General features: G+C 52.9%; 1 protein-coding gene across 1 annotated transcript in view; it reads right to left on the bottom strand.

The window, feature by feature from the left end:
• Positions 1–24,955, bottom strand: part of Igfn1 (immunoglobulin like and fibronectin type III domain containing 1) — a 28,517-nt gene extending 3,562 nt beyond the window's left edge. The window contains 20 exon segments of the mRNA XM_037211044.1: positions 2,094–2,182; positions 2,983–3,247; positions 3,249–3,289; positions 5,192–5,320; positions 6,286–6,459; positions 6,607–6,993; positions 7,501–7,800; positions 8,131–8,272; positions 8,894–9,018; positions 9,478–9,592; positions 14,019–14,068; positions 14,797–15,069; positions 16,220–16,388; positions 17,687–17,800; positions 18,699–18,876; positions 19,575–19,620; positions 19,786–19,830; positions 21,083–21,182; positions 22,665–22,804; positions 24,759–24,955. Of these exon segments, the coding sequence (XP_037066939.1) occupies positions 2,094–2,182; positions 2,983–3,247; positions 3,249–3,289; positions 5,192–5,320; positions 6,286–6,459; positions 6,607–6,993; positions 7,501–7,800; positions 8,131–8,272; positions 8,894–9,018; positions 9,478–9,592; positions 14,019–14,068; positions 14,797–15,069; positions 16,220–16,388; positions 17,687–17,800; positions 18,699–18,876; positions 19,575–19,620; positions 19,786–19,830; positions 21,083–21,182; positions 22,665–22,804; positions 24,759–24,903 (3,027 nt within the window). The 5' untranslated portion in view covers positions 24,904–24,955.
• Positions 24,956–25,164: the final 209 nt, after the last annotated feature.

Genomic DNA, 25,164 nt, shown 5'->3' with positions numbered 1-25,164 from the left:
ATTGTGATGTTTTATTGCATATATATCACCGCATCTTCCTGATAGAGGCCTCTTTCTGCTTTCATATCACACATTCTCTCTCTCTCTCTCTCTCTCTCTCTCTCTCTCTCTCTCTCTCTCTCTCCCTCCCTCCCTCCCTCTCCTCCCTCCCTCCCTCTCTCTCTCTCTCTCTCTCTCTCACACACACACACACACACACACACACACACACACACGAGAGAGAGAGAGAGAGAGAGAGAGAGAGAGAGAGAGAGAGAGAGAGAGAGAACATGCTATTTTCTTTCTTTCCTTAAGGCCATTAACTCTCTAGCTTCCCGTCCTTCATGATCCCTTCCCTCCTCCCCATTATTGTTCTTCATGGAGGAAATCTTGTAAAAGTAAAAGCATGTAAGCTGGGCCTAATGTAGAAGGGCAGGAAGAGGATTCTAGGCAGAAGGGGAAGGGGATGCACCTGAGAGCACTTGGAGGTGAACAAGCACCTGGTTAGGAATAGGCTATGCGGGAGGTGGTAAAGTGTGGGGTTGCCCGGGAGGTATGGTGGGATGATGGAATAGGAAGGGAGGTGTGGCCGGGAGACTCAGTGGTACTGAGCTGATCCTCAACCCCACAGCCATGCAGACCCATAGATTTCACTCTGAGGGTGCTGCCGCGGTTAGATGTTCCCAGGACAGTACAGCTGGCTCTGGATTCGCGTGGGATACTGGGTGGAAGTGAGGAGAGACTAATCGGGAAAGGGTATCCCCCTCCCTGGTGCCCAAGGCAAGCTAGGGGATGACTTGGAAATTCCTGCAATAGAGAGAAAGGCCGTAGGAGGTAGACTACGCAGCCTAGCCTAGAACTGTGACGACTGTCGAGGACAGAAGAGTGGCAGGTTTAGGAAAGGAGCTGACATGAAATTGCCCTTCGGCATGAGCTTAATTAGGAGAGGGACCCTCGCCATCACACGGGGGCATGATCGAGCCTTATGGCGGGAAAGCGTTAGGAGGGACGATACCTTATACCAGAGGCAGGGTGGTGAGCCTTGAGGTCGGAGAGCATTAGAGAGGCATTGTGGGAACATTAGGGGAGACAGCTTAAAGTGAGAGTAGGAGAGGCAGCCACCGAGGTCTGCACAAGGAGCCAGCGCTCTAGAGAAATCCTCCCAGGGAGCTGGCCTGCGCTTTCAGTCCTTGGGGGCCAGGCTTGCTCCCCCCTCCCCCCTGAGATCTGCATACTCCTGGCAAGAGCTGCCAGCCCTTTGTCTCAAGGGCCAAACTTCAGGGAGACAAGGTCAGATTTCTCCAGGGTGTATGTCTGATCTCATAGAGGGATCAGGATCTTACGCGTCAGTCAGGCCTAGGACCCAAGTCCCTCCAGCTACAGGATGAGGATGCTACCAACTGCCTGTGGGGCCCCTGTACCGGGCACTCGGAGAATGCTAATTTATCCGCGGGAGTGTTCCGAGGATTCAGGCCTTAACAACACATGGAAAACACAGAGAACAGGCCCAGGTTACTTACTGCTATCACGTTCTCAGCCTTTTGGTCAGCTCAGGGGAGAAATGGGAGAACTCTCAATACCATTTGAGAGACGAGCAAGTTCAAACACAGAGGGGGGAAGATGTTGTCCGGAGCCAAACTAGTGACTGATGTTGTTGTCTGTGTTTTTAACCATTTCATTAGTTACTGTACATAGAGGCAGGCGGCATTGATATTGGCTTAGAGAATCATCCTGAGCAAAACTCACATCATGTGCTTGCACAAAAATATATTCTAGAGGCAAAAATGGTTATCCACTCTGTGGGTTCCCTCAGTTCCCAGACTAAGAAAATGGAGTGCTCTAACTTGGAGGTGCAGTATTAAAAGCTACCACTAGAGGGTGTGTGCCCTGCACAGGAAAGTAGAATGGCGCCCAAGAAGCCAGATGCCAGCTGTGGCTTCAAGAACCATTTTCCTGCCTACCCACTTCACACTGGGCCTGATTTCTGAGGCAAGCCCAAGTCTGTGGCTAGGGCTAAAGATGAATGAGGAAGAAAGAATACCCCAAGACTGTCTGGTTTCCTGGTTGCTCTGGGGCCCCCATGCCCCAGCACACACCCTCCCGGGTATACTCACTTCAAACGAGACCGGAACTCGAATGCTGTCTCCAACCCTGACCATCAGCGAATCCTTTGTGCTGTAGCCCATGAGGAACTTGGGACAGACTAGAACACACAAGACAGCTTGTCACCTCCCTCCACAGTTGGCATCCAGCCTCAGGTCGCCCAGCATACAGGTAGAAGGCTGAGCCAGTGTAATGGTGTGATGGAGAGAGCTTGGAAGGGTACCCTGGGGGGAATCGCCCGGAGCTGACAGGGACCGTCCTTTGAGAGGGTCAAGGCTGCCACCAGGGAAGGTGAAGGTTAGTCTAGAGCAAGGATCCCGGGGACAACTACATTTTTGTTTGAGGGTGAGAGTACCATTAGCCCGAGTCACAGTGTGACCTTCCTGCTCACACCAAGTTAGGGACAGAGCCAGGACAAGAGTCTAAGATTCTGGACTCAGGAGCTCTGTGCTTTTCATTGTAACCGGCTCCTTACCGCCTCTGCGACAGCCAGAGCGAGTTGGTACAGCTCACAAAGACAGAGGATTTGCTTCTAGCAGTTAAGGCCCGAAGGGAAACACAATCCACCCTGCAATAACAGGGAGCTTGGGCGTGTGCCGTCCCCAACTAAGCAGCGCCCGTGCCTTGGAGTCGCTTGTTTTAAAGCCTAGTCTTGGGTCATCATAATGGTGATATCTTGGGCAAAGCGTCTTGGACCTTTGCTTCCATCTCTGCAGACTGGGGATTAAAAGTACGAACTATGTAGGACAGGAGCTGTCACAAGAAAGCGTTCCTAAGAGGGGTCCACTTAGCTCAGTCCTTGACGCCATCCCTCGGTTAAGAAGGCAGCCGGTGGCCGCAGAGCGGTGCCTCTCGGGAAGGGGCTATAGCACTCAGGGTGGGGAAGGAGGTGACACTCACCGGTAGCAGGCGCGGCATGGACCAGTGAGTCTAGGGAAGTGGCGGGGCCGTGGCCCCCATCATTGACCGCTGTCACCCGCACGAGGTAGCCTTCTTGGGGCCGAAGCCCCTTGGCTGTGAAGGTGGTGCCTGGCACAGTGCCCACGTGGCATGGGCTCCACTGAAGGCTGTGTGAGCCACACAACTCCACAATGAACCCGTGGGCTTCATCGTTATCCTGGGTGTCCGGCCTCCTCCAGCTCAGGGTGATGCTGGTGTTCGATGTGTCTGTCTGTAACCCGGAGATCCCGAACAGGTCCTGGAGGTCCTGGCCAACACCATGGAAATTTCAGGAATGTGTTAGTTTCCCCGGGGGAGTCTTGCTGCCAGGGACTTGGGATTTCTTTCACTTAGGGGTTTCCTCGGAACCTACCTAGAATTGGTATTGTACCCCAGCTGTGCGTGTGAGTCTAGTCACCTCCTCTACTCACCCGCCAACTTGCCAGCCCCTAACTACCCTGTAATCCTTGAAAGCTGGTATTTTTCAATTGATAATCTTTTGTGCTCCATTGTGTCTGGAGACTGGAGTTCTATGTCTGTAAGAATTATAACTCTCAGTTGGGAACAACTAAGCAAGGATTTCTCGTTCTTCATTTGTTAGATGGGAACAGCAGCAGCTCCACCTACCCATGGGGACCCTGGGACAGGCAAACGGCGTGGCATGTGTGGCTTGAATGTAACACTTCAGGGTGGTGGTCTGGCTGTCAGGGCTAGCTGCCCATTCAACATTCTTTCTGGAAGATACCAGCCCCAAAGTCTGTTCATTTAATCTGGGGTGCAGCGAAGGTACCAGGATTGGTAAGGGATCACTGGTATTTCTAAATGTGGTGATGTTTAAAACCAGTGGTCTAGGGGAGTGCTTCTCAGCCTTGAATTTGTACTCAAATCATTGAGGGGCTTCATTAAAAACACAGATCTAATTCGGGAGTTCTGAGGTGACACCTAAGATGTTCTTCCTCTCTCCCTCCCTTCCTTCCTCCCTCTCTTCTTTTCTTTCTACCTATCTATCTATCTACGTATGTATGTATGTATGCATGCATGCATGTGTCTGTCTGTCTATCTAAAATATGTGTCTCCTCTTCAGCTCCTCCGTGCTAGACTTGCAGGTGTGTGTCACTACATATGGCCTGAGATGCTGCAGGAAAGTTCCCAAGTGACATTTCCAGTCTACAGGCTTTGCTCACAGTCAGTCTAGAGGATACAGTCACAGTCAACTGCTGCGGCTGCTTCAGACACTGAACATCCTGCTTCCTCCCTTCCCCATCACTAATGAGAGAGCCAGTGATCAGTAGTGAAGCAGGATAGATTTGGTCTATGTGCAAGGAAAGGACACATAGGCGAGCTCCCCCTCCCCACCTCCCATCCCTTGTAGACTTGTAGAATTTTCTATTGTTATTGGAGCTGTACAAACAGTCGTCACACAGCTGACGGCACAGGTGCCTCCAGTGTCCTGCTGCCTCGAGGCCTGTCCCCAGCAGGCTTGTGCGAGGTGCACAGAGGAACATCTTCTAAACTCTATGCCTTGGAGTGAAGCTTTTAACAGCGTTCCATGAGAAGGGTCTTTCTCTACTTGAATCTGAGGGGTTTGAATCAATGTCAGACAAGTGTCTTTCTTGGGAGGCATGGACATGTGAGAGCTCGGGTCATACCTATCTTTAATGCCGGACCTTCTGCTGTTTCTGTTTTCCAGAAAATGTTTCTTGACATCTTCTTGCTGATGAGACCACAGACAGGTGAATGCTGGCCTAGGCTGTCTGTCTGCCAATGACAGAGGCTGGGGTGGGGGCACCTAGTTCCTGGAGCAATGCTGGCCCTTTTGCAAGTGATGGATAGCATGAATCGGGTAGAAAACTAAAGCCACCTGGTCTCCAGGGATGAGACTACCTACTAGTGGATGGGTAATACTGCTGGGCTAACATCGAGACTGACCTTCCCAGAGGCCAAAGAGTGGATAACGTGATCTTGGGAAATTCTCATGCCTGGCCTCTGGACCCATTTGACTTCAGTTTAGACCCTTTAAGACACATCTTATCCTAGTGGTTTTTCTGACTTCCAGCCCTCCTGACCATCTCCCTCTGGACTGCCTCTGACCTGTGAACTTCTGTCCCACAGTTTCCGAGCTATCCCTTGCACATCCCTTACCCACATCCTGGATTGGTGTCTTACTTACTCATGGGATCTCGAGCGAAGACAGCATCCGATGGAGGCCCAGGCTCTCCAGGGCCTGAGGGAGCCACAGCGATAACCCGGAACTCATGCTGGCAGCCCTGTCGCAGATCCGCCACGGTGTACCGCCTTTCTGTGAAGGCCACATCCCATATTAGTCTCCCATGGCGGGACCAGGAAATGAGGACATAGCTCAGCACCTCCAAATTCAGAAGAGGATCAAGCCTGGGGTCTAACACACCCCTCCTGCATCGCACCAGCCAGGTGTGGCCGAGTTGCTTCCAAGGAGAAAAGAGAAGCGCTCAGGATGCTTTCATCCCCATCCCGTCTGTGCCACGACCTTGCTGGATGATCTGGATGTCACTTTGTTGTGTCCGATTCATGCTGCCTCAGAATTTTAATACATAAATACTAAACGGGGACTTTAGAGATGTGAGGATATGGGCCCCAAGGGGCTTTAACTCCTAAGTGGCATGGCCATTACAGGACTCCTGATGATCTATTCCGAGCTCGGTCTTGGTACTCGCAGAGCATAGACATGCACAGTGTCCTGGAAGCTTCCTTCGCACCTGTCCCATCCTTAGTCTTTTCCAGGATCTTCCTTATCTCCGGAGGCAGCTAGCTTCTAGGATGCTACCTAAGAAGGTCAGGGCATTTCTATCTGCGTTATCAGTGAGGAAGCCGAGATCTACAGAGAAAGTGGGCTGCCCGTGGCCAAGGCCTAAAGTGGAGGGACCAGAGAGGACAGCTTAACCCCTGGCTTCCAGTCTGAGACTCCTACCCCAGGGGTCCTCAAGCTCAGCTCTGTTGATAGACTTTTCTGGACGATCCTCTGGGGTGTGGGGGTAGGTTGTTCAGCAGCATCCTTGGCTTCGTCACACAAGTTGTCAGGAATATATATTCTCCACCCAGCTGCGACCATCATAATTAGGTCCAGACGCGGCTAAATATCTCCTATAGCTACAAAACTGCCCCAGCTGAGAAGCAACCATGTTAAACTGATGCGCACTGGCAATGCCAAGGGATCCGGTCGCCAGGAGGGGCTCTGAGGCAACTTGGGACGGGGGTCGGTGAGAAGCTGCCCTCAGGCCAACTCACCAGACACGGGCTGCTCGTTCACAGCCACCCAGGTGTTGCTCCCCTTCTTGCGCTTCTCAACCCGGTAGCCCAAGATGTGGGCGCTGCCGGGGCCCCGTGGTGCTGCCCATGTCAGAGTGATGCTCTGGCTGGAGGCTGATAAGATGTCTGGGGCAGAAGGGGGGCCCGGGAGATCTGAAGGCGGAGGGTGCCAGTCAGCGGTGGTGGAGGCCTCAAACCCTCCCGCCTCCAAGCACAGCGGGCAACCTCTCAGCCTGCACTCTGGGCACAAGAGAGAGAGGGCAGGGGCGTCCTCTATCCATGTGCCATCTGGCCCCTCACCCTCAGGAGCCACCAACACCTCCTCAGACTCCAGGGCGTCCCCGGCTCCCTCTGAGGTCACAGTCCGCACACGGAAGGCATATTTCCGGCCCTGCTCCACGCTGGCATCGGTGAAGCTGGTACTCTCCGGTGGGGGCTCGCCCACCTTCAGCCAAGTGCTCCTTCCAGCCTGTCGCCTTTCCACCACGTAGTGTTGTATGGCCTGGCCGCCGTCGTCCCTCGGGGGCCGCCAGCGGAGACAGACACCTGCTCTGCGGCAGTCCTGTACCTCCAGGGGTCCCTGTGGGGCTGAGGCTTGTCTGAGGACCCATGGAGAGGAGCAGAAGGAGAAAGGATCAGAGAAGCTGGAGGAGGGCATGTTCCTATCCCCTCTCCAGTGGGTTAAGTCTGCAAAGGGATGCACATGGCTCCTGACACAGCCAGGGGCTGAGGTGAGGCGCCAGCTCATGGGGAGGTTCCAAACATCTCTTGGTGTCCCTAAGTCTCTCCCTCCCCAGTCCTGCCCTAGGAGAGACCACAGAACTTCCAGCCTGCAGCCAGCCCCATTCAGTGGCCAGCATGGGCTCCTGCTTAGCGCTCTGGTATACACCATCTGACTTTGCTGCTACAAGCTGGAGGCCACCATTCCGTTGAGCGTCTCCCCCAGAATCTGGACCTCACAGAGGCACAACAGGGTCCCCCACCAGCTTGTGTCTGGCCCTGGCTTATCTAAACTCTTCTTCCTGGGTGGTCTGGGGACAGGAAAGTAGGTAAGTAGGGTTTGAATCGTAACTATCGCGCAAATGGTAGTTAAGCAGGTTAGCAAAGTCCATCCCCAGGCCTGTCCCAACTACCAGGGAGGGCCTGGAACCACAAGCCCTGGGGCCTTAGAGGGAGAACAGACAGGGTCAGCACCTATGACGTGCAGAGTGAATTCAGCCTGCATGCAGCCTCCGTCGCTCTTCAGGGTAACGCTGTACTGGCCACTGTCCTTCCTGCACACGCTGGGGAGGCACAGCCGTGTGTAGCCATCCCCCAGGGCCACCTGGATGTCCCTGCGGTTGCTGCCCACCACCTCCTCCCCATCCTTCCTCCAGACAGCCTGAACAGGAAGGCGGCTCTGGAAAGGGATCTTCAGAGTCACGGGCTTCCCTGCTTTGAACACCAGTGGCTCTCTCAGTGTCTCTGTCACATCTGGAGCAATGGTGGGGGGATCTGGAGAAAAAAGCGGAGCAAAAGATTCAGCGAGGACTGAGCCCTGGGGCCCTGGGAATCACGGAAAGAGCCTGGAGAAGGAGTCCCCTACCCCACCTCATGAGGACTAGCAAAGGGAATGGGCTGAGTCTGCAGCAGGAGGGACCAGGGTCAGACCTCACCAAGAACTTCCTGGTAAAGAAGGAGATGAGATATCAGGTTGGGAAAGGCTTGTGTGGGCTTCATAAAAAGTCTGAGAAGACTGCAGACAAGTCGCGAATTCAGGGCTTCCGCAGAGGGACATTTTCACCCGATGCAGAGACTACAGGGCTGGGAAGGGCTGGGCCTCACCTTGCACGGTCAGGCTGGCCTCTGTGTGCTGTCTGCCGGCCACAAAAGTGTATCTCCCAGCCTGGGTGCCCTCCGCGTGGGTGAGGATCAGTCTGTGTGTGAGCCCATCTTGCTCAAAGATGACCCCATCATGGGCAGTGAGCTGGAGACAATGATCACCATGGAGACAGCCACTCCCACCCTGTCCAGTTCGGTCCTAAGAACTGCCCCCATGAACTAGACAGTCATGGCCGCTTGCCACCGCGCCTACCTAGTGCCTCCACTAACGCCCAAAAGAGCCTTTTGAGATCCGTGCTATTATAAGTCCCATTTTATAGATGGGGGACTTGTCCGAGGTCACATAACTCGTGACAGCGGAGCAGAGATGGGGAGTCAGATCTCTCTGACATCACTGTGCTGTACTGCTGGATGTGACAGCTTGACGGGACACAGAGAGGCTGCTCTGGGAGACCGGTGAGCCCAGCTGGTCAGGACGAGACGATGTATTTGTGCAAGGCCTTTAAGGGTGAGTGGAATTCTTCTGAGAAGCATTTGGGGTTGGGGGAGGGCAGCCGAAGCTGTGTCAAACTTGGAGTGAGTCACACATTCATAATATGTTTATTTTGAATACGCCACACTCCAGCTGTTTAAACGTCTCCCAGAGTAGAAACATTAGGAGTGAAAACTTCTGCCTAGACTCTTGTACTTCTTGGCTTCGCCACGCCCCTCACCCCCACCCACATCAGTTAGGAAAGGGAAGGTGTGAGGTGTGAGGCATCAGTACCTTGACTCCATCCTTGAACCAGGTGCCAGGTCCCATGTCACTGGTGAGGGTACAGGAAAGTATGGCAGCTTCCCCCTGATGCACCTCCGTATCCACCAGACCCCGAGAGAAGTGGTCCATGGAGCCTAGAGAGACACAAAGTCCCCAAAGCCCAGCCTCTTATGCCCTGGCTTGCATTGAATTCTGGGAAGCCTCCATGGTCCTGCCCACAGGACTCAGCCAGAACCAATGCCCAACTTCCTGTTTTCCTAGGCTGATGTGTAAGGTAGATGAAGAGCATCTCCCCGCCCCCGAGTACCACAGATGGGGATCCTGAATCACAGAGGCAAGCTAATATGCAGGGACTTTGGACAAATGGTTTCAAGAGTTAATATCCAGCAGATGTTTGAGTTTCACACAGCTTGGAACCCCGGGGAGGGAAAAGGAGAGGATCCTCCCTGAATTTGCAAGGGGTTCTAGAAAATGGAGACACTGGTAGGGATGAGTTCCCATGCTGAAGGTAGAAATAGCATGTGGGCACCCCAGTATCCAGCGACCTTACCCTCTGGCTCCACCCTAAGAGAGCCAACAGCTGGAGTACCTACCTCGGGCCTTCGTAGAAGAGCCAGGGCCAGGCTTGTATCTGGATCTGGGGCTCTGGGTAGCATCTTGTCCCTGGCCACAGACATCTGGCCTTCCCTCTTGGGTTTCTCTCCTGCTGTCAAGATGCCTGTGGGGGTCTTGCCTCCCATCTTCACTCCAAGATTCTCTCAGAGACCCTCTGTCCTCACTGCTAGTCCAATGCCCCGAACCTCTGGCCCTCTCTGTAGGCCCTCTCTTGGCTGATCCAACTTCAGTCCTAAACTGTGGCTGACACTTGCTTCCGTAGGGACCAGGCTTCCTGCCTGACCAGCCAGGGCCTTTCCTTCCCTGCCCTTCATACTTCTCTGAGGCCCCAGATCCTTGGAGCTTGTCAGTCTTAGCCTCCAAGGATCCCCACTCCTGGGGGGACCCTCTTTGATCTCCTTGCCCTGCCTTGAGTTGAAAACCTGGCTCCTGGATTCCTCCTGATACACTTCCAAAGTCCCTTCTGCCTAAGGGACTATCTAATTTATCCTGGGGTCCCTGCAGTTTTGAAGTGGCACCATCTCCACGCATAGTGGAATTCCTTCTGCCATGGACACGGGAGCCCTCTGTCAAACCAGCCCCGCCCCTTCTAAAACCCGAGCCTCTGTTCTCCGAGGGGCATGGACCTTGCCATTCACCGGCAGCCTCTCGGCCTGTCACAGAGCCCCTGCCCTTGGAGGCTCTTTGTCCCTCCTGGGCTTGTCTGAAAATGGCATCATTCTCCCCCAGCGAGCTAGAAGCCCTGAAGCCGCCTCGAACCTGGTCTCCCCAGCCTGGAGGCCGAGTGTGGCTCGTATCCTGCCCGCTGTCCCGTCCTGACATTGACTTGGTCTCTCTCCCTGGTGTGGAATCGCTCTCTGTCACCTGCCCTGCTCCTGACACGCTCCCAGAACCTGCTTCCCTCCCTCCTTCCAGGGAGTCTCCACCTTCCTGAGGTGTCTCTTCCCCCTGGCCAGCCACTCTACCCCTGCCTGTTGTCCCCAAGCCTGATTGACTAAAGTCCCAATCCTTTTCCGACTCCAGAGCAGCTGCCCCAGACCCACCCTCACCGCCCACTGTCCCCCTACCATCAAGAAGCCTGGAGGTCCCCACAGCTCCCGCTTGGTCTACAGACCCTCCCTTCCCACTGGGAGTCCCACTGTCCCCAGGAGACCCTGGGAACCCAGAACCATCTTTCCATTCCCTGATACCTGGTTTCCTCACAGAACCCATAGCCCCCAAGGCTTCAGGGATTCCCGAGGGTCCATGGCCCCCAAGACTGTTCTTGACACCCTGGCCACCTGAAAAGATATGTGGCCCTCCTGGTGTCCCCAGCTTCCCGTGGCCCATAGCACGGTCCCTGTGTGCTACACCACCTGTAGTGTCCGGTGTCCCAGCCATCCCAGGGCCCACCCCAGGCCTTGTCTCATCTGCAGGCTCCATCCTTCTGGCATCCTTGGAGCCTGTGCCTGACTCTGCTGCTGCCTGGGATCCTGACCCAAGACCCATGGATTCATGTTCTCCGGGTGCAGCCGGTGACCCTGGCCCTCCTTGCCTTCCTGAACCATCTGCACAGTGCATTTTACTCTCAGACCCCATTTTCCCAGGCCCCACTGAGCTTCCCCTATAACCGACCTCCTCATTCTTGGATTCCATCCGTCCTGTTTCCCCCAAGCCGTCCCTGGAACCTGACTCATTCCAGGACAAGATGTCTCCAAAATGTTCTAAACCACCTTGATAACTGGCCTCATCCCTTAATGAAATAACGTCAGGGGCTCCTAAGCCATTCTTGTGACCTGCTTTATTCCCTAATTCCCTCACCCTATGGCCCTGGATGTCATTCTTATAACCTGCCTCACTCCCGGATCCCATAACTCCAGAACACCCAATATCATTCCTAGAATCTACCCTGCACCCTGATCCCATGGCCCCAGAGCTCCCAGCTGCATTTGCATAACTTGCCTCACCCACTGGTCCCATTCCTCTGAGGCCTCCTGAGCCATCTCTATATACTGTGTCACCATCTGGCCCTGTTCTGCCAGACCCAAGACCCTCTGACCCTGTTCTCTCAGAGCCAGGACCCCTTGACTCTGTTCTCTCAGACCCAGGTCCCCTTGACTCTGTTCCTCAGACCCAGGACCCCTTGACCCAGCTCCATAAGCTGCTCTGTCCCCAATTCCCCAAAGCTCTGGAATTCCAGATCCATCCCTGTAACCTAACGCACTTCCAGATCCGTGAGCCCAGTGGCCTTCGGAACCAGCCTCATCATGAGGAGATAGCGCCTCAGGGTGCCCGACTTTGTCCAAATTCCCAGATCCAGCTCCAGAGGTCCTGGCACCAAGGAACCTTTCTCCATCACCTTCTTTGTCCCTCTCCCCAGAGATCCTGGTCCCATGGGTAATGGAACCCCAGTGCCATCTTCCAAGTCTCCCTCGCTAAAGGCCCCCAGGGCTCTGAAGCCCTCATAACCTCCAGCGTGACCCCGAGAACGTATTCTTCCCGAGTTCCCTGGTTCTGTTCCCATATGTCTGTCCCCAACCTTTCCCACTGCTCCAGGGGCCTTCATGCCATCTCCACCCACAGATCCCACCATCTCAGGACTCCCGAAGTCACCGTCAGAGTAGTGTTTCCCACCAGGGCCTGTTTGACCCTGGCCTTGAAATACATCCCAGCGCTGAGCTTCATGAATGGGCATCCCTTGAAGGTCACCTGAGCCATTTCTGAGGCTGGTGTCTCTCCCAGACACCTTTCCTGGAGAAACACACTGACCTTTGTTTCCAGACCACAATCCCCCAGACACCCCTGAGTCATGCCTGTAAGTACCCCATTCCCAGAACCTGTCTCCACAGGTGCCCCACACGTGGCTCTGCAACCAATGCCAAGACCCGACCCTGTTCCTTCTGGCACCCATGAGCCGTCATGATTAGTAACCCTATTCCTAGAACCCACCCCTTCAGAGCACCTGGAACCCTCCTCACACCTAGACTCCACCCACCCTGGACCTCCTAAGCCACCCTCATAGTAGTCCATTCCTCCTCTGGACCCTTTTTCTCTAGACCTCCCTGACCCATTCCTGAAGTCTGGTTCAGATCCTACGGACCCTGGGTCTCTTAATCCTGCCATGTCCCCCAGTGGACGCCCAGAGCCCTGCACACCCAGGTCTGGAGAGGGAACTAGCCTGTGGTTTCTGGCATCTACCCTCTGACTAGATGCCATCAGTCCAGCTACTTGGGAACCATGCATGCTCCCCTCCTTCCCACCAGACCCAGGCACTCCAGGCCCAAAGTGGGCCCCAGTGTTTCTGAGATTGGACCACATGTCATCCTGAGGACCCATGTTTTCGCACTCTGTTCTGCCTGGATCCCCTGCTTCCCTTTGCCCCGCTGTCCGGCGCTGAGGAAACCGGAGGCTTCGAGAGCCTTCCTCCGACCTGCCCAAGGCTCCAGCCTGGCCTTGGCCATCCCTTCCTGGAGTTCTTCTAGGCCACCTTTCCAGTCCCTGGGATCTTCCAGGCCTTCAGGGACGGTTTCGTAGCCCCTCCCCACAATACCATGGCTACCTGCCCCTTGCAAAGAGTGCTCAGCTTTGGCCTCAGGACTCCTGCACCCCAGAAGTTTTCTGCCTCCAGATAGCGATGGTTTCTGGGTGTCATTGCTAGGTGATGCCTGTCCTGGATATCCCCCTGCCTCCCAGTACACCCCAGCTTCTCCATGGCCAGCATCTCCACCTGCCTGAGTGCCCCAGCACCTGTCAGGGTCCATGCCCACCTCGAGGCTGCGACCTCTTCCTCTAGGAAACTCGGGGATGCAAGGACTTCCTGCCCCATTGCAGCCTCTGGCTTCCCCCAGGCAGGGCCCCCCATTAGCCCACTCTGTCCCTGCTCCCCTCTCTCTGCTCAGGTCACCCCTTCCTTCCATCTCATCCGTAAGATCACCCCACGTTTCTGTCCCTTCCTTTTTCAGTTGAAACCCCTCGGCATCAGACTGGGGTCCCACGGCGCCCTCTGCCCTGCCCCAGCTCCCAAGTGAGGGTCACGGAGTTGTCCCGGGCCACATCTGTCCAGTTCACTGCCGCGGCCCTCTCTGGGTTCCTTTCCTTCTCTGTTGCTCTCAAGTCTTCCATCCTGACGGTGGCTGGAGCCAGCCTTCCAGCCTCCTGCTGCCCCCGCTCTGCTATGACCTTGTCTTTCCACAAAGCCCAAATCTGATTCTGTGTCCCCTCCCTGGAGATGAGGCCTCCCAGGAAGGCTCCCACCACAGTCGTCTCCCTCTCTGTGGGCCTGACTGTCTCCCGGAAGCGTGACCCTGCCTTGCTCTCCTCCCAGAAAGCCTTTTTTGTTCTGCCCAGGGTCCCAGGCTGAATTAGCTGATCCTTCACCCCCCACCATGGAATAGCCATGCTCGTCAAAGGCACCCCTATCTGGGCCTGCCGTGAGCCTCGCCCCTCTGGTCTCCTTGAGGGAGCCCTGCTCTCTGGATTGCCCTCCCTTGCCGCTGATGCCCCAAGAGTCTTCTGCTTCTGAGGCCAGAGCTTCTGGAGTTTGCAGTCGGTGCTCAGTATCTGTGGTCTGAGGGCCTTTATCCTTCCCTCCTTCGGTAAGGCGTTAATTACACAGAGGTCATTAGCCCATAGAGAGACAAGAGAAAAGACCTTGTTAAAGGAGAGCAAGGCCAGCCGTCTAACATGGCTGCCTTGCCCAGCCCTTCCCCTCCCCAGTGGAGAAGCTGCCCAGCAGAGGGAACAACAAGGACACCCCGGCACATGGGTAGGTAACGTCCCATCACCTCCTCCCCCAGGCCCGTGTCTACAGGCCACCCTCTCCTGCCACGTGGGTCGTGTGGTTTTGACACATAAGCTCACATGTCAAAGTTATGAACTTATCAAGCTGTTGTGGGCTTTAGGAGACCCACTTGCCCTGCTCTCTGCCTCACCCATGAACAGTTCACAGTTTCCTGGATCATTGCTCCCAGATGCCAATGCTTGGGAGGATTAGGGTATTTCCCGGTCCATCCCAGGGGTTTCTCATTCACATCAAAACTGGATCACTGTCACCAGCCCTACTCCAAGTCTTGGGGGTCCTCCTGGACCTGAGGCCCTAGAGTAACCCTAAGAGACCTAACGGCACACACAGAGCTGGGCTTGGCTGGCCGCGAAGAGGCTGTATTGCACTAGCTCAAGAATGAATCTGAGGAGCCATCCTCATTCTCTCTAGTGAGAGAAGCATACAGAAGCAAACGATGAGCAGAGGAGGCTCCCTGTCTGCACTCTGAGACCTTGTCTTGGGAAAGGCAGGGGAATTCAGAAGTATGGCCACCCACCTTCAACCATGAGCCAGGCACTGGAGGCATGGAGTCCAGCGTTCAGGGAGTAGAGGCCCATATCTGAGCAACTGGCGCCCTTCACAACCAGCCGGTGGGTCAGCCCATCAGGGGACACAGAAACTTCGTATCTGTCACCGAGCCTCAGTGTTCGGTGCTGGAAATGCCAGGTCGCATTGGGACAAGGATTGGAGAGTGTGCATTCAAAGACTGCGTCCCCCTGTTCCTCACAGCGGGTCTCTGCCAACGGGACCACCACTCTGGGGGGGATGGCTGCCGTGGAAACAGGAAAGGGAGACATCAGCTTTGCGGCATGGCACAGAGAGGTCTGAGCACCAGCGCTAGGAATTAAGAAACCTAGCTCACCCCAGTTTGCCACAGTCTTCCTGTCACCTTTGGCTGGGCTACCCCGGTCCTTGCTGAAGGCATCAGTACCCCCCACCCCCATACACACATAAAATGTGGGGTTGTGATCATATGATTATCACTGAGTGATCTTAAATTCCCTTTTTATGAATGAGGGGGCTGAGGTTTAAGACATTTATCAACCTAGGTTAGTCACTGATAGAGTGCTATTCACTGATAATCCCAGCTACTGGGGAGGCTGAGGCAGAAGGACTACCAGTTCAAGGCCAGCCTGTAGCGTAATGGGTGTGTGACTAGCCTGGACAGCTTGAGAGAGATCCTGTCTCAAAATAGAATGAAGAGCTGAGGGACTGGCATTTGCCTAGAAAGAGCTAGGCCCCCAAAATTAAAAAAAAAAAAATGACTTGTCCCATCGGACAGCTAAGAGGTGACCGCTCCCAAGCCCATGCTCTTCTACCCATGGCGCATTGTCACTGGGCTTTCGAAGCCCATCCTAACACCCAGACCTGCTGGATGCCCTTCTCTTGTTCTTCAGCCTGGTTCAGCCCTGCTCTTTATGTCCTGCCCAAAGATTCCTCCTCAGGCCTCCCCTTGTCTTTCCAAGAGGCTCCTCCTGGTCAGGGGGTCTATAAGTGATGGGAAACACAGGTCCTCCTGGGCACAGGGTGGGTTCAAGGAGGGACACTCTCAGGTGGGGGAAGGAACACAAGAAGCAGGAATGGAAAAGGCCTGAGCTGCACAGGCCTGGCGCGAGCCCAGGTGGAAATCCTTGCTCGGAGTTGTGGGAGAGGAGGACATTTATCATAAGGGGGGAAGTTATCACAAAAGGCCATGGTCTTGGTCTGGTTTGAAAATATTCAGCTGCGACAGAAGGTCTATGGGCAGGAGAATGTCGTGTATGCCTATATCCTTGACACATTTTGTCGAGCCCTGCCGGGTACCAAAGCAGGCATATCTGGGTGCATCTCTCTATCTAGTTGCCCTAGCAATGCAGCCATGTCACATGTATCCCCTTCTCCTCTCCTCTATGCAAATTTCTGTGGCAAATAACACTCACTGCTGGCCTCCAGCTCTGTGGAGAAGACCACAGCATCCTCCACCATGACCTGGTAAAGGCCAGCATCCTCGGGCCGCAGGTCCTGGATCAGGAAGTGGTAGCGCTTCCCCAGCCGTCTCAGACAGTGCTTGGTCTGGTTATCAAAGCCATAGGGGATCATCTCACCATCCTGAAGCCAGAAAAGGATGGTTCAGGGCATCCGTGGGTCCAAAGAGCCTAGCTTCAATCTGGCTACTGCCAACAGTTTTCTCTACTAACCCGAGGTCAAAGACAACACGGTCCTAGAACCATGCAGGAGTTGTAGGATCAGGGCAGAGAGCAGAGCCTGGATATGGGTGCATGGGTCATGAGGTAGGTAGACATGTATGTTCTAAGAATGTCCAGACCTCTTTCTGTGAGTGGAAAAAAAATCTATGCAGCTTATGCAAGACATCTAAGATGGCTAATCCAGATTGCTGGGAAGAGAGTTGCTCTACAGCCCCGTGTGTTAGCAGGAGAGGAGATTCTACCACCTGGGACCGGCTCTTTCATCAACCAAGGGGGATGTTTGGAGAATGTCCTCCGGGCTGCACAAAACATAGTCAGTTTATACGTATGCTCATCCTAGCTAAGCCATACATAGATTTCCTACTCGCTGAGAATTAACAGTAGCTAACACTTTCTAACGCTGTGTGCCAGGCACTATTTTAGGTACTTGAGACATTACAATAAATAGAAGAAAGACTCCCACCGATGGGAGAGGAAGACAAGTAGTCAGCAACATAAATAAGTGATTTGTATCTGGAAAAACAGAATTAAGAGATGAAGCAGGCTAAGGGGGGAAGGGGCACCTTCAGAAGCACCAGGGAGGACCTGGGAGCACAGCAGAAGCACTCAGGGGATGAGGGGACTAACCACATGGATGTCAGAGGTGAGCGTGCTAGGCACAGCGGGCGGCGACAGAGAAGGAGCAGAGACAAGGCCAAGGAGCAGGAACAGAGCAGCAGGGAGGAGGAGAGACAGGTGGGGGGAGCCAGGTCACGGGACAGACAAGCGTGCACAGTGTCATTTAGGCATTGCAGTATTCCATGAGGTAGCTCTTCTCATCCTTCACTTCATAGATGAGGAGACTGAGGCTCAGGAAAGATGTCTGGTCTGAGGTGATGGAGCCAGGGTGAATTTGGCTGCAGAAGAAGTGTATGCTTTGCCGGCCCCGATCCCACATACCTGTCCTGGCCTCACATGGTGGGCATGCACTCAGAACTCTGTTCTGACCCTGCTCTGCATCAGACGATATGTAGAGTAACAGGCAGGCCCAGATCAAGGAAAGGTGAGAGGTGTCTGGAACTGCCCACCACAGGGTGTGACCTAACTCCAACTGGGAACCCCATGGGTGAGTGCTTACCACCTGGGTGTTCTAGATAGTTCCATGGGGTCCTTCATTTTCCTCCCAGGACCCACAGCCCCCATCAGGTCCTCTGGCCTCACCTTGTACAGGTAAATCTTGTTCTCAAGGTCCTTGAGATCCAGCTCCAGGTCAAACGTGGCGACCCCTTCCTTGGTGACCCTGATGTGTCTCAAGTTGTCAATGGCGTTGACATACTAGAGGGCAGACAAACCCATGAGAGGGACCCAAAGCAGTTTCTCCGGGGCACTCCAAATCTTTGCAGGATCTGGTCTCAGCCCTGGCCCACAATGTACCTGAAGAGCAGGGGTTTATGGGGTTCTCAAGTAAGGATACTTAAACCCTCAAGAAAGATAATTCAAAGATAAAAAAGTCAGGTGAAGGACAAAAACGAGAGGGATCTATCTGGGTATCCATTCATCTGTCCTACCTGCTGATAAACATTAGGTGAATATAGCTAGGCAAAGCCGTGAGCTAGGCCACATGCTGATATGGGTAAGAATGATTGAAAGAAAAGCCCTAGCTGGGAGGCTGGAGAAGACACCTTCAAAATGCCACTTGAAGAATAATGAAACTAGGTTGTTTTCCAATCCCAGAAGGAAAACGCAGACTTATGTCAAGTTAGACACAAGAGGGAACTTCCCGTGTAGTTTTTAAGATGCTGGAAGCAGAGTATTAGAATCCCCAAGAAATCAGGCCCCAAGTCTGACAATAATGATGATGACAGTAATGACAGGGGACAGTCACTAGACGTTACTATGTGTTAGACACCAGGCTAATTGCTGTAAGCACATCCTCTTATTTATCCTCTCAACCCTACAAGGTAGATTTTGCTATAAGCCTGTTATACATACGAGGGCATCAAGACACTGGAGCCCTAATTTTCTAAAGTCCGGAGTTCAGTAAGCATCAGGCCCAGGTACTAAAACCCAGAGCAAGCTCAGAAGGCTGGATCCTTAGCAGAACCTCTCAGCGGGGCTAGATGGAGGTAGACTGTCCACCATATTGGGTTTTCCAAAGCCAGCTCTGGGTAGGTGTGTGGGGCCCCTCCAGGCCTTGTGCTCCAACTAGGGGGTGGGAGCAGGGCCAGAATACCTGTGCCATTCTGTCCTCCTGTTCCTTCTTCATCTCCTGCAGCTTGCGCAGCATGCCCCGGAAGTCGACGATGCCATGCTGCATACAGATCTTCTCATAGTCCTTACGGTCCGCGGTCATGAGCAGCTGCCACACCTGTGCAGACTCCATCTTTTTATCAGGGGCTGGAGGTGGGGTCCTGGGGATCAAGGCTGGTCGGTCAGAGGCCAGAGGAGTCCTGTGTATGGACCAGCTGACCCTGGTGGTCTAGGGAAGCTGTCCTGTGCGTACTGGAAGAGCAGGCACAGAGGCTGAGATCTCGGGGGTGGACCATGATCTCAAGTGGAAGGACCTAGGCATTGGATGAGGCAAGCCTTACCCTGTGGCTTCGGCTTGGAGGAGACTTGGGGCTCCTAAGAACTGGAGATATTGATTTCTGAGTAGGATGTCTTTGGGTGGCAGTAACGTTAGGACTGAAGTGTTGTGTTGCTTTAACACATATTTTTAAATCACTGGCAAGCAGGCCCTCCCATTTTGCAAACAGGACTGGGGGAAAGAAGACTGACTCAAGGGTACAAAAGCTTTGAAGTGGCCGGATCTGGATGCCCAGTTCATCCGGGAGCCAGTCATCTGGGTGCCAGTTCATCCGGGATGCCCAGTTCATCCGGGATGCCCAGTTCATCTGGGATGCCCAGTTTATCTGGGATGCCCAGTTCATCCGGGATGCCCAGTTCATCTGGGATGCCCAGTTCCGTGCTCTTCAGTCCTCCCTTCTACTAGTGGCAATCTGCTCCTTCCTTTTATCAGAAGTGGAGGGTGAGCCCAGTTTTTTTACAGAAGGAGCAGAGGTGAGCACCATGTGAGATTCCAAAATCCTCCAGACAGTCCCAGACCCACCTCTTTTTCAGCATCTTCCGAAAGTCCTTCAGCTCTGTCCTGAGGTCTAGAAAATAAGGAGTAAGTCTTGAATCCCCGATATGGTCCAGGGCTGCTGATTCGAGTTTTTATTTTTCCATACATTGGTGATGCCCACAAGGTGTGCACGGTTATACTAGATGGGGAGCAACATGCAAAGGCCCCAGAGGGCTGTTCTGACCAATCTACATACCCTCCTGAGGTTCCTTTTGCCTTTTTCGGTTCTTCCGAAAACCCACTGGACCATCCAAGGAGGAGAGGAGAGAGGTGGTGTGCACAGACAGGGAAAGAAGCAAGACACTTGGATGGTCCTCCTGGGAACTGGACCAAGTCCCAGAGCCCTGGCCTCCCACCTGTTCTATCCTTTAAGACACAACATCCAAGCGAAAGGGGGAGATAAGGGGGAGGGTCTTCCATGAGCTTTGATACCTCAAAGCTTTACCATGAGCATCATTGCATGATAGGGAGACTCACTCACATGTCTACAGGGAAGTGACAGGGATAAGGGAAGTGGCCACCGACAACCACGGCAAACTCAAGGGCATCCAAAGAGCATCTGACAGTTGCCAGTTCAGGAGATGGGGCCCGAACTGCCAAATACATCAGATTCTGCTTTTTGATTATCCCCTCAGTCATTCATAATCCTCTTCTTTGTCATGTGCTTCCAATGGAGAGTCTGGGGAAACTCAATACACACTTCCTCCCTCTTGCAGATAACAGCTATCACGTGACGTTGTGCTAGCCAATGACATGCACACAAAAGCTCCCAGGTTTTTGGAGTTTTGAGCTTTTGCTTCTTTGATGAGAGAGGCAGGTGTCCCCGGGCCTCCCCTTTCCCTCTCCTCTCACTCGAGTGTGGATTAAGTTTGGCTCTGCAGTGACCAGTCAGCCTGCTGAGACCAGAAGAGCTTGCTCTCCTGTGACAGCCAGAGCTGTAGAACGAGCCCTGGACTTGAATCTCAGAAATTCCTGCTATGTGAAATAATTCGGTATCTTTATTTCTTGGACTTCTCTTAGGATTTTCTGGTACTTAGAGACGAGATGAATGTGTCAGCTTACTTGAGAGACTAGGTTTGCGTCCTCAAGAGGTACCAACCTTCCAATCATTACAGACGGAAAAATGTAAGGATCTTCAAACACCATGCAAACAAAAAAAAAAAAATGTCTAATGTAAACCTGTACAAAATATCTGTTGTAGAGTGGGAAAACTGAGACCCAGGAGGGAAAAGAAAATGACTTAGCAGAAGACTAGAAACTAGAAACTAACACTGGAGCCTGGGCCCATTCAGAGCAAATACCACAGAGTGTGGCTGAAGTGTGCCTTACTGGGCACAGGCAAACTGGGCGCCACTGGGTGGAGCCAGGGCCCCTACAAGAGACGGAAGCACAGCCTCTGGGTCCTCCCTCCCCTGCTGCCGCCCTGTGGGTCCTCTGAGGGTGCTCTCTAGAGAAATGCCCTGTGCACTGATGAGCTCACGGGACAAGCCCACCTTCGATGACGGTGAGCCTCACGGAGCACGTGGCTTCTCCGAAGGCGTTCACTGCAGTGCAGCGGTACAGATCCGAGTCCTCTCCAGTCAGCTTGTTGATCTGTGGAGAGGCCAAGGGCAGGGGAGCAGGGCTAACACTCCCTTCCTCCATGCACTACACACAGTTGTGGGTTGGAAGTATGACGATGCACAGACATGGGCTCTTTCCCCATGAAGCTCACAATCTTTATCAGCAAATGCAGACACCAGAACAAATTCTGGATCGGAGCAGAGGATGGATGTTCTTGCCATTGGAGGCAATATGGGTCTCACAAAGAGCTTACTCTAGCAGGGTGGGGTCAAATGAACCTGGCCCTGAAGACCATCTCTGCCATGTATTACTAGCTATGAGACCTTGGGCAAGTTCCCCGACCTCTATAAATTTTAATTTCTTGGCTTATGAGATGGGGATAATAATATCTCAGAAAGCAGTGAATGGTCAGGATTAACTCATGTCCTCTGTGATAAATGTTTGGTCCGGGGCCCAACACTTGTGAGTGTTCCACAGTTAGTGTCTACAACATTACTAATATTAACCCATGGTTAGTGTCTACAACATTACTAATATTAACATAATTAAGAGGGCAGGTAAGCCGGGCGTGGTGGCGCACGCCTTTAATCCCAGCACTCGGGAGGCAGAGGCAGGCGGGTCTTTGTGACTGGGCTTGAGCTCCAGGAAAGGCGCAAAGCTACACAGAGAAACCCTGTCTCGAAAAAACCAAAAAAAAAAAAAGAGGGCAGGTACTGTTTGTCTGGTGACATGACAATACATCCCAGTACACCTCCTGTAAGCTGAAAATATTATCAATTGAAAATGCATTTAGTACTACTAACCTACCAAATTTTGCCCTAGCCTTGCCTGCCTTAATGTGAGACAGCATTTCCATGAGCCTGCTGTTGGGCGAGATGATTAGGCCCATTTTATAAAAGGGGTTCAATGCCTCGTGTAATTCGGTGAACACAGTATGCTACAGAATACAGTTATCCTCTGACTGACGGAGGCTGCAGACTGCTGCCATTGCTCAGGGCGAGTGCCTCACACCTACATATTTCTCACCCATGGAAAGATCAGACTGAAAAATTAAAAACTCAGTGTGTGGTTTCTGCACATTGCTTTCCCCCAATTATCAAAACTTGCAAGTGGAACTATGGTAAGTCAAGGGCTGTCTGTGCTCAGTTTAAGGTGGGACACTGGCTAGACACTTCATACGAACATTTAATTTTTAATACTCCATAGAACATGTACTGTAATTATGCTGTTCCATAGGTGAAGAAACAGAGGCGGAAAGAGACAAGTAGTTTTCCAAAGCCAAGGTGATGGGCCTGGGACTGTGACCCAGCAGTGGTCCAGGTGTGTTCGCAGAGGTTTCAGCAAACCTGCTAGGGCATCCCCTGGCTCAGGAGACCTTGAACCACGGATTGAAGCTGAACAGACCCAACTGTGGAACTATCTCTTCCTCCCCTGGGGACTGGACGACCTTAAGAATTTAAGGAACTCAGAAGAGACCCATGAGCCCCGGGTAGGAATGGCTGCAGCGCTCACCTGCAGCACATGCTCCTTGCTGTCAGGAGCAGAGGAGATCTGGTACTTGCTGGAGTTGCTGAGGTCTCCTTTGGTGTTCTGCCAGTGCACTTCGGGTCTGGGCTCCCCACAGACCACCGCCCGAAAGATGGCATTCTTTCCTGTGGCAGGAAGAAGCAGCTTGGGGGTAGAGTGGCAATAGATGTTATTTAGACTTAAACTTACATCATCCTTCCTGTGGTTCCCAAAAGAAGTACCCGGCTTTGAGCCCCTTGACTTGGGACTCATCATGTCAGGTGGAAAGTTTCCAGGTGCCCAGAAGCAGTGCTGGCCTGAGGTCAACCATGCAGGGCCTGATGTCCCCAAGAGAAAGATGTGGTGTGCCGTCCAGTGGTCACGAAGGTAAGCAGGGTAGGAGCAGGAGGCAGATTTCTCTGAGAGTGGGTGCATTAGGAGGCTAAGGTCTCTCCCAAACCAAGGAAGTGTGTGAGAATTTGTGAGTTCGGTTCCTCCCGTCTAGGGAGATCTTGGAAAGCAATGGCTGCTGGTACTCAAAGGAGCTGGTCCTGAGACATAGGACTCCAGCCTCGGAGAAGACCCGCGTTCCATGTATGGCAAGATGGCGTGGGAGCTACTTGACCCTCACAGAGCCCAGCTGCCTCCCGCCAGGGACATCTCAGCAGAAGAATCTGAAGGTCCCAGGGCCCTCCCTTGTGTTTCATGACCTTGTTTCATATTTAGAAAAGTAAAATATCATACCATTGTTTTTCTTATACCAGAATGTTAACTAAAATTTATGGCAGGGATCATTTCCAGGGGAGGAACACCACTTCCCTGGGCGCTCCTGTGTGTGGTTTTTAAAACGGCACTTCTGGGCTAGCCTGTGAGGCACTAAACATCTGGCTCTTTAGGGCAAGATTGGAAGAAAAGGTGTGTGTGTGTGTGTGTGTGTGTGTGTGTGTGTGTGTGTGTGTGTGCGTGCGTGCAAGCACACTCATGTGCATATACATATGTGTGTCTAGAGACCAGAGGTCAGGTATTTTCTTTGTTCACACTCCACTTTTTTTTTTTTTTTATGTTTTTCCTTCACTTTTATGGGCATGGGTGTTTTGCCTTCATGCATGTCTGTGCAACACTTTTGCATGATGCCCTCAGAGGCCAGAAGAAGGTGCTGGATCCCCTGGAACTGGAGTTACAGATATGTGAGTACTGAGAATCAAACCTCAATCCTCTAGAAGAGCAGCCCAGCAGTCTCAACTGCTGAGCCAACTCTCCAGCCCTCCTACCTAATTTTTGAAACTCATCAATTGGCCAGATTGGCTGCCCAGCAAGTCCCTGGAATCCTGCTAATTCTTTCTCCCCAGTGTGGGGACTACAGGCACACTGGTGTGTGCCCCTGTGTCCAGCCTTTTCTTCTTCCTTCCTTTCTTTCTTTCTTTCTTTCTTTCTTTCTTTCTTTCTTTCTTTCTTTCTTTCTTTCTTTCTTTCTCTCTCTCTCTCTCTCTCTCTCTCTCTCTCTCTCTCTCTCTCTCTCTTTCTTTCTTTCTTTCTTTCTTTTTACCCAGACAAGGTTTCTCTGTGTAACAGCCCTGGCTGTCCTGGAAGTCACTTTGTAGACTAGGCTGGCCTCTGCCTCCCAAGTACTAGGATTAAAGGCATGCACCACCACTGCCCAGTTCAGTGTCCAGCTTTTTATGTGGGTACAAGGAATCCAAACTTAGGTCCCCACGCTTGCATGGCAGGCATTTTACGGACGGCCATCCTCTCCACCCTGGGAGAAGAGATATTTAAATAGCTTCTTCCTGTAGAAGACCTTGAGGCAAGGAAAGCAGAGGAAAGAACCTGGGGACCCGCTTCCCTGTTTAGTATCTGCCAGTCCATGTTCCCTTGCGTAGTGTGAACTCTCTTCTCTCCCTTTCCCCATAGTCTCCTCAGCTCCTGTCCCTCCTAGGGATCCAGGCAGACAGACGCCACTTGAATAGAGGAAGGATGGACACAGGTAATGGACATAGGAGGGATAGAAAGGTTAGGTGGCCAAGCCTTCTCCCTTGTACTCTTTGGGGAATGGGAGAGTAGGAGCCATGACTCCCTCGGCAGTATCCACTAGGGTCTCACCCTCTGGTAGAGCCAAGGTGACAGGCTTCTGCTTGAAATCTGGTGTACTGCAGCCTTCGGGGATCTCGTCCACCAGCTGCCGGATGCTCACTCCGGGGATGGAGGACTTCTTAGGGGTTTTTCCTGGAGGATAGGAGGAGTACATCTTGATCTTCCTTCCATTCCATCAGGGAACCGGGCCCCTCATTTCTCTAGCCATCAAGGCAGGCTTGTCCTGCACACCTGCTCTTTCTCTCTAAAGGATGCCTGTAAGCTTTCTAGTGGGAATCTGGTGATTCCTCTCTGGTTGTGTGCCATGGGATGACTCCGGATGCGTCACTAAAGAAAAACCAGGTAAAGAGGGTAGGAAAGGGCCACTCTTCAGGAAGCAGAAGTTCAGCTCACGTGGAGACTCAATAAAGCACAG

Source organism: Peromyscus leucopus, chromosome 15 (assembly GCF_004664715.2).
Source record: "Peromyscus leucopus breed LL Stock chromosome 15, UCI_PerLeu_2.1, whole genome shotgun sequence".
Lineage (NCBI taxonomy): Eukaryota > Metazoa > Chordata > Mammalia > Rodentia > Cricetidae > Peromyscus > Peromyscus leucopus.
Note: the sequence above shows the minus strand (reverse complement) of the source record. Positions and strands in the feature narration are given on the sequence as shown.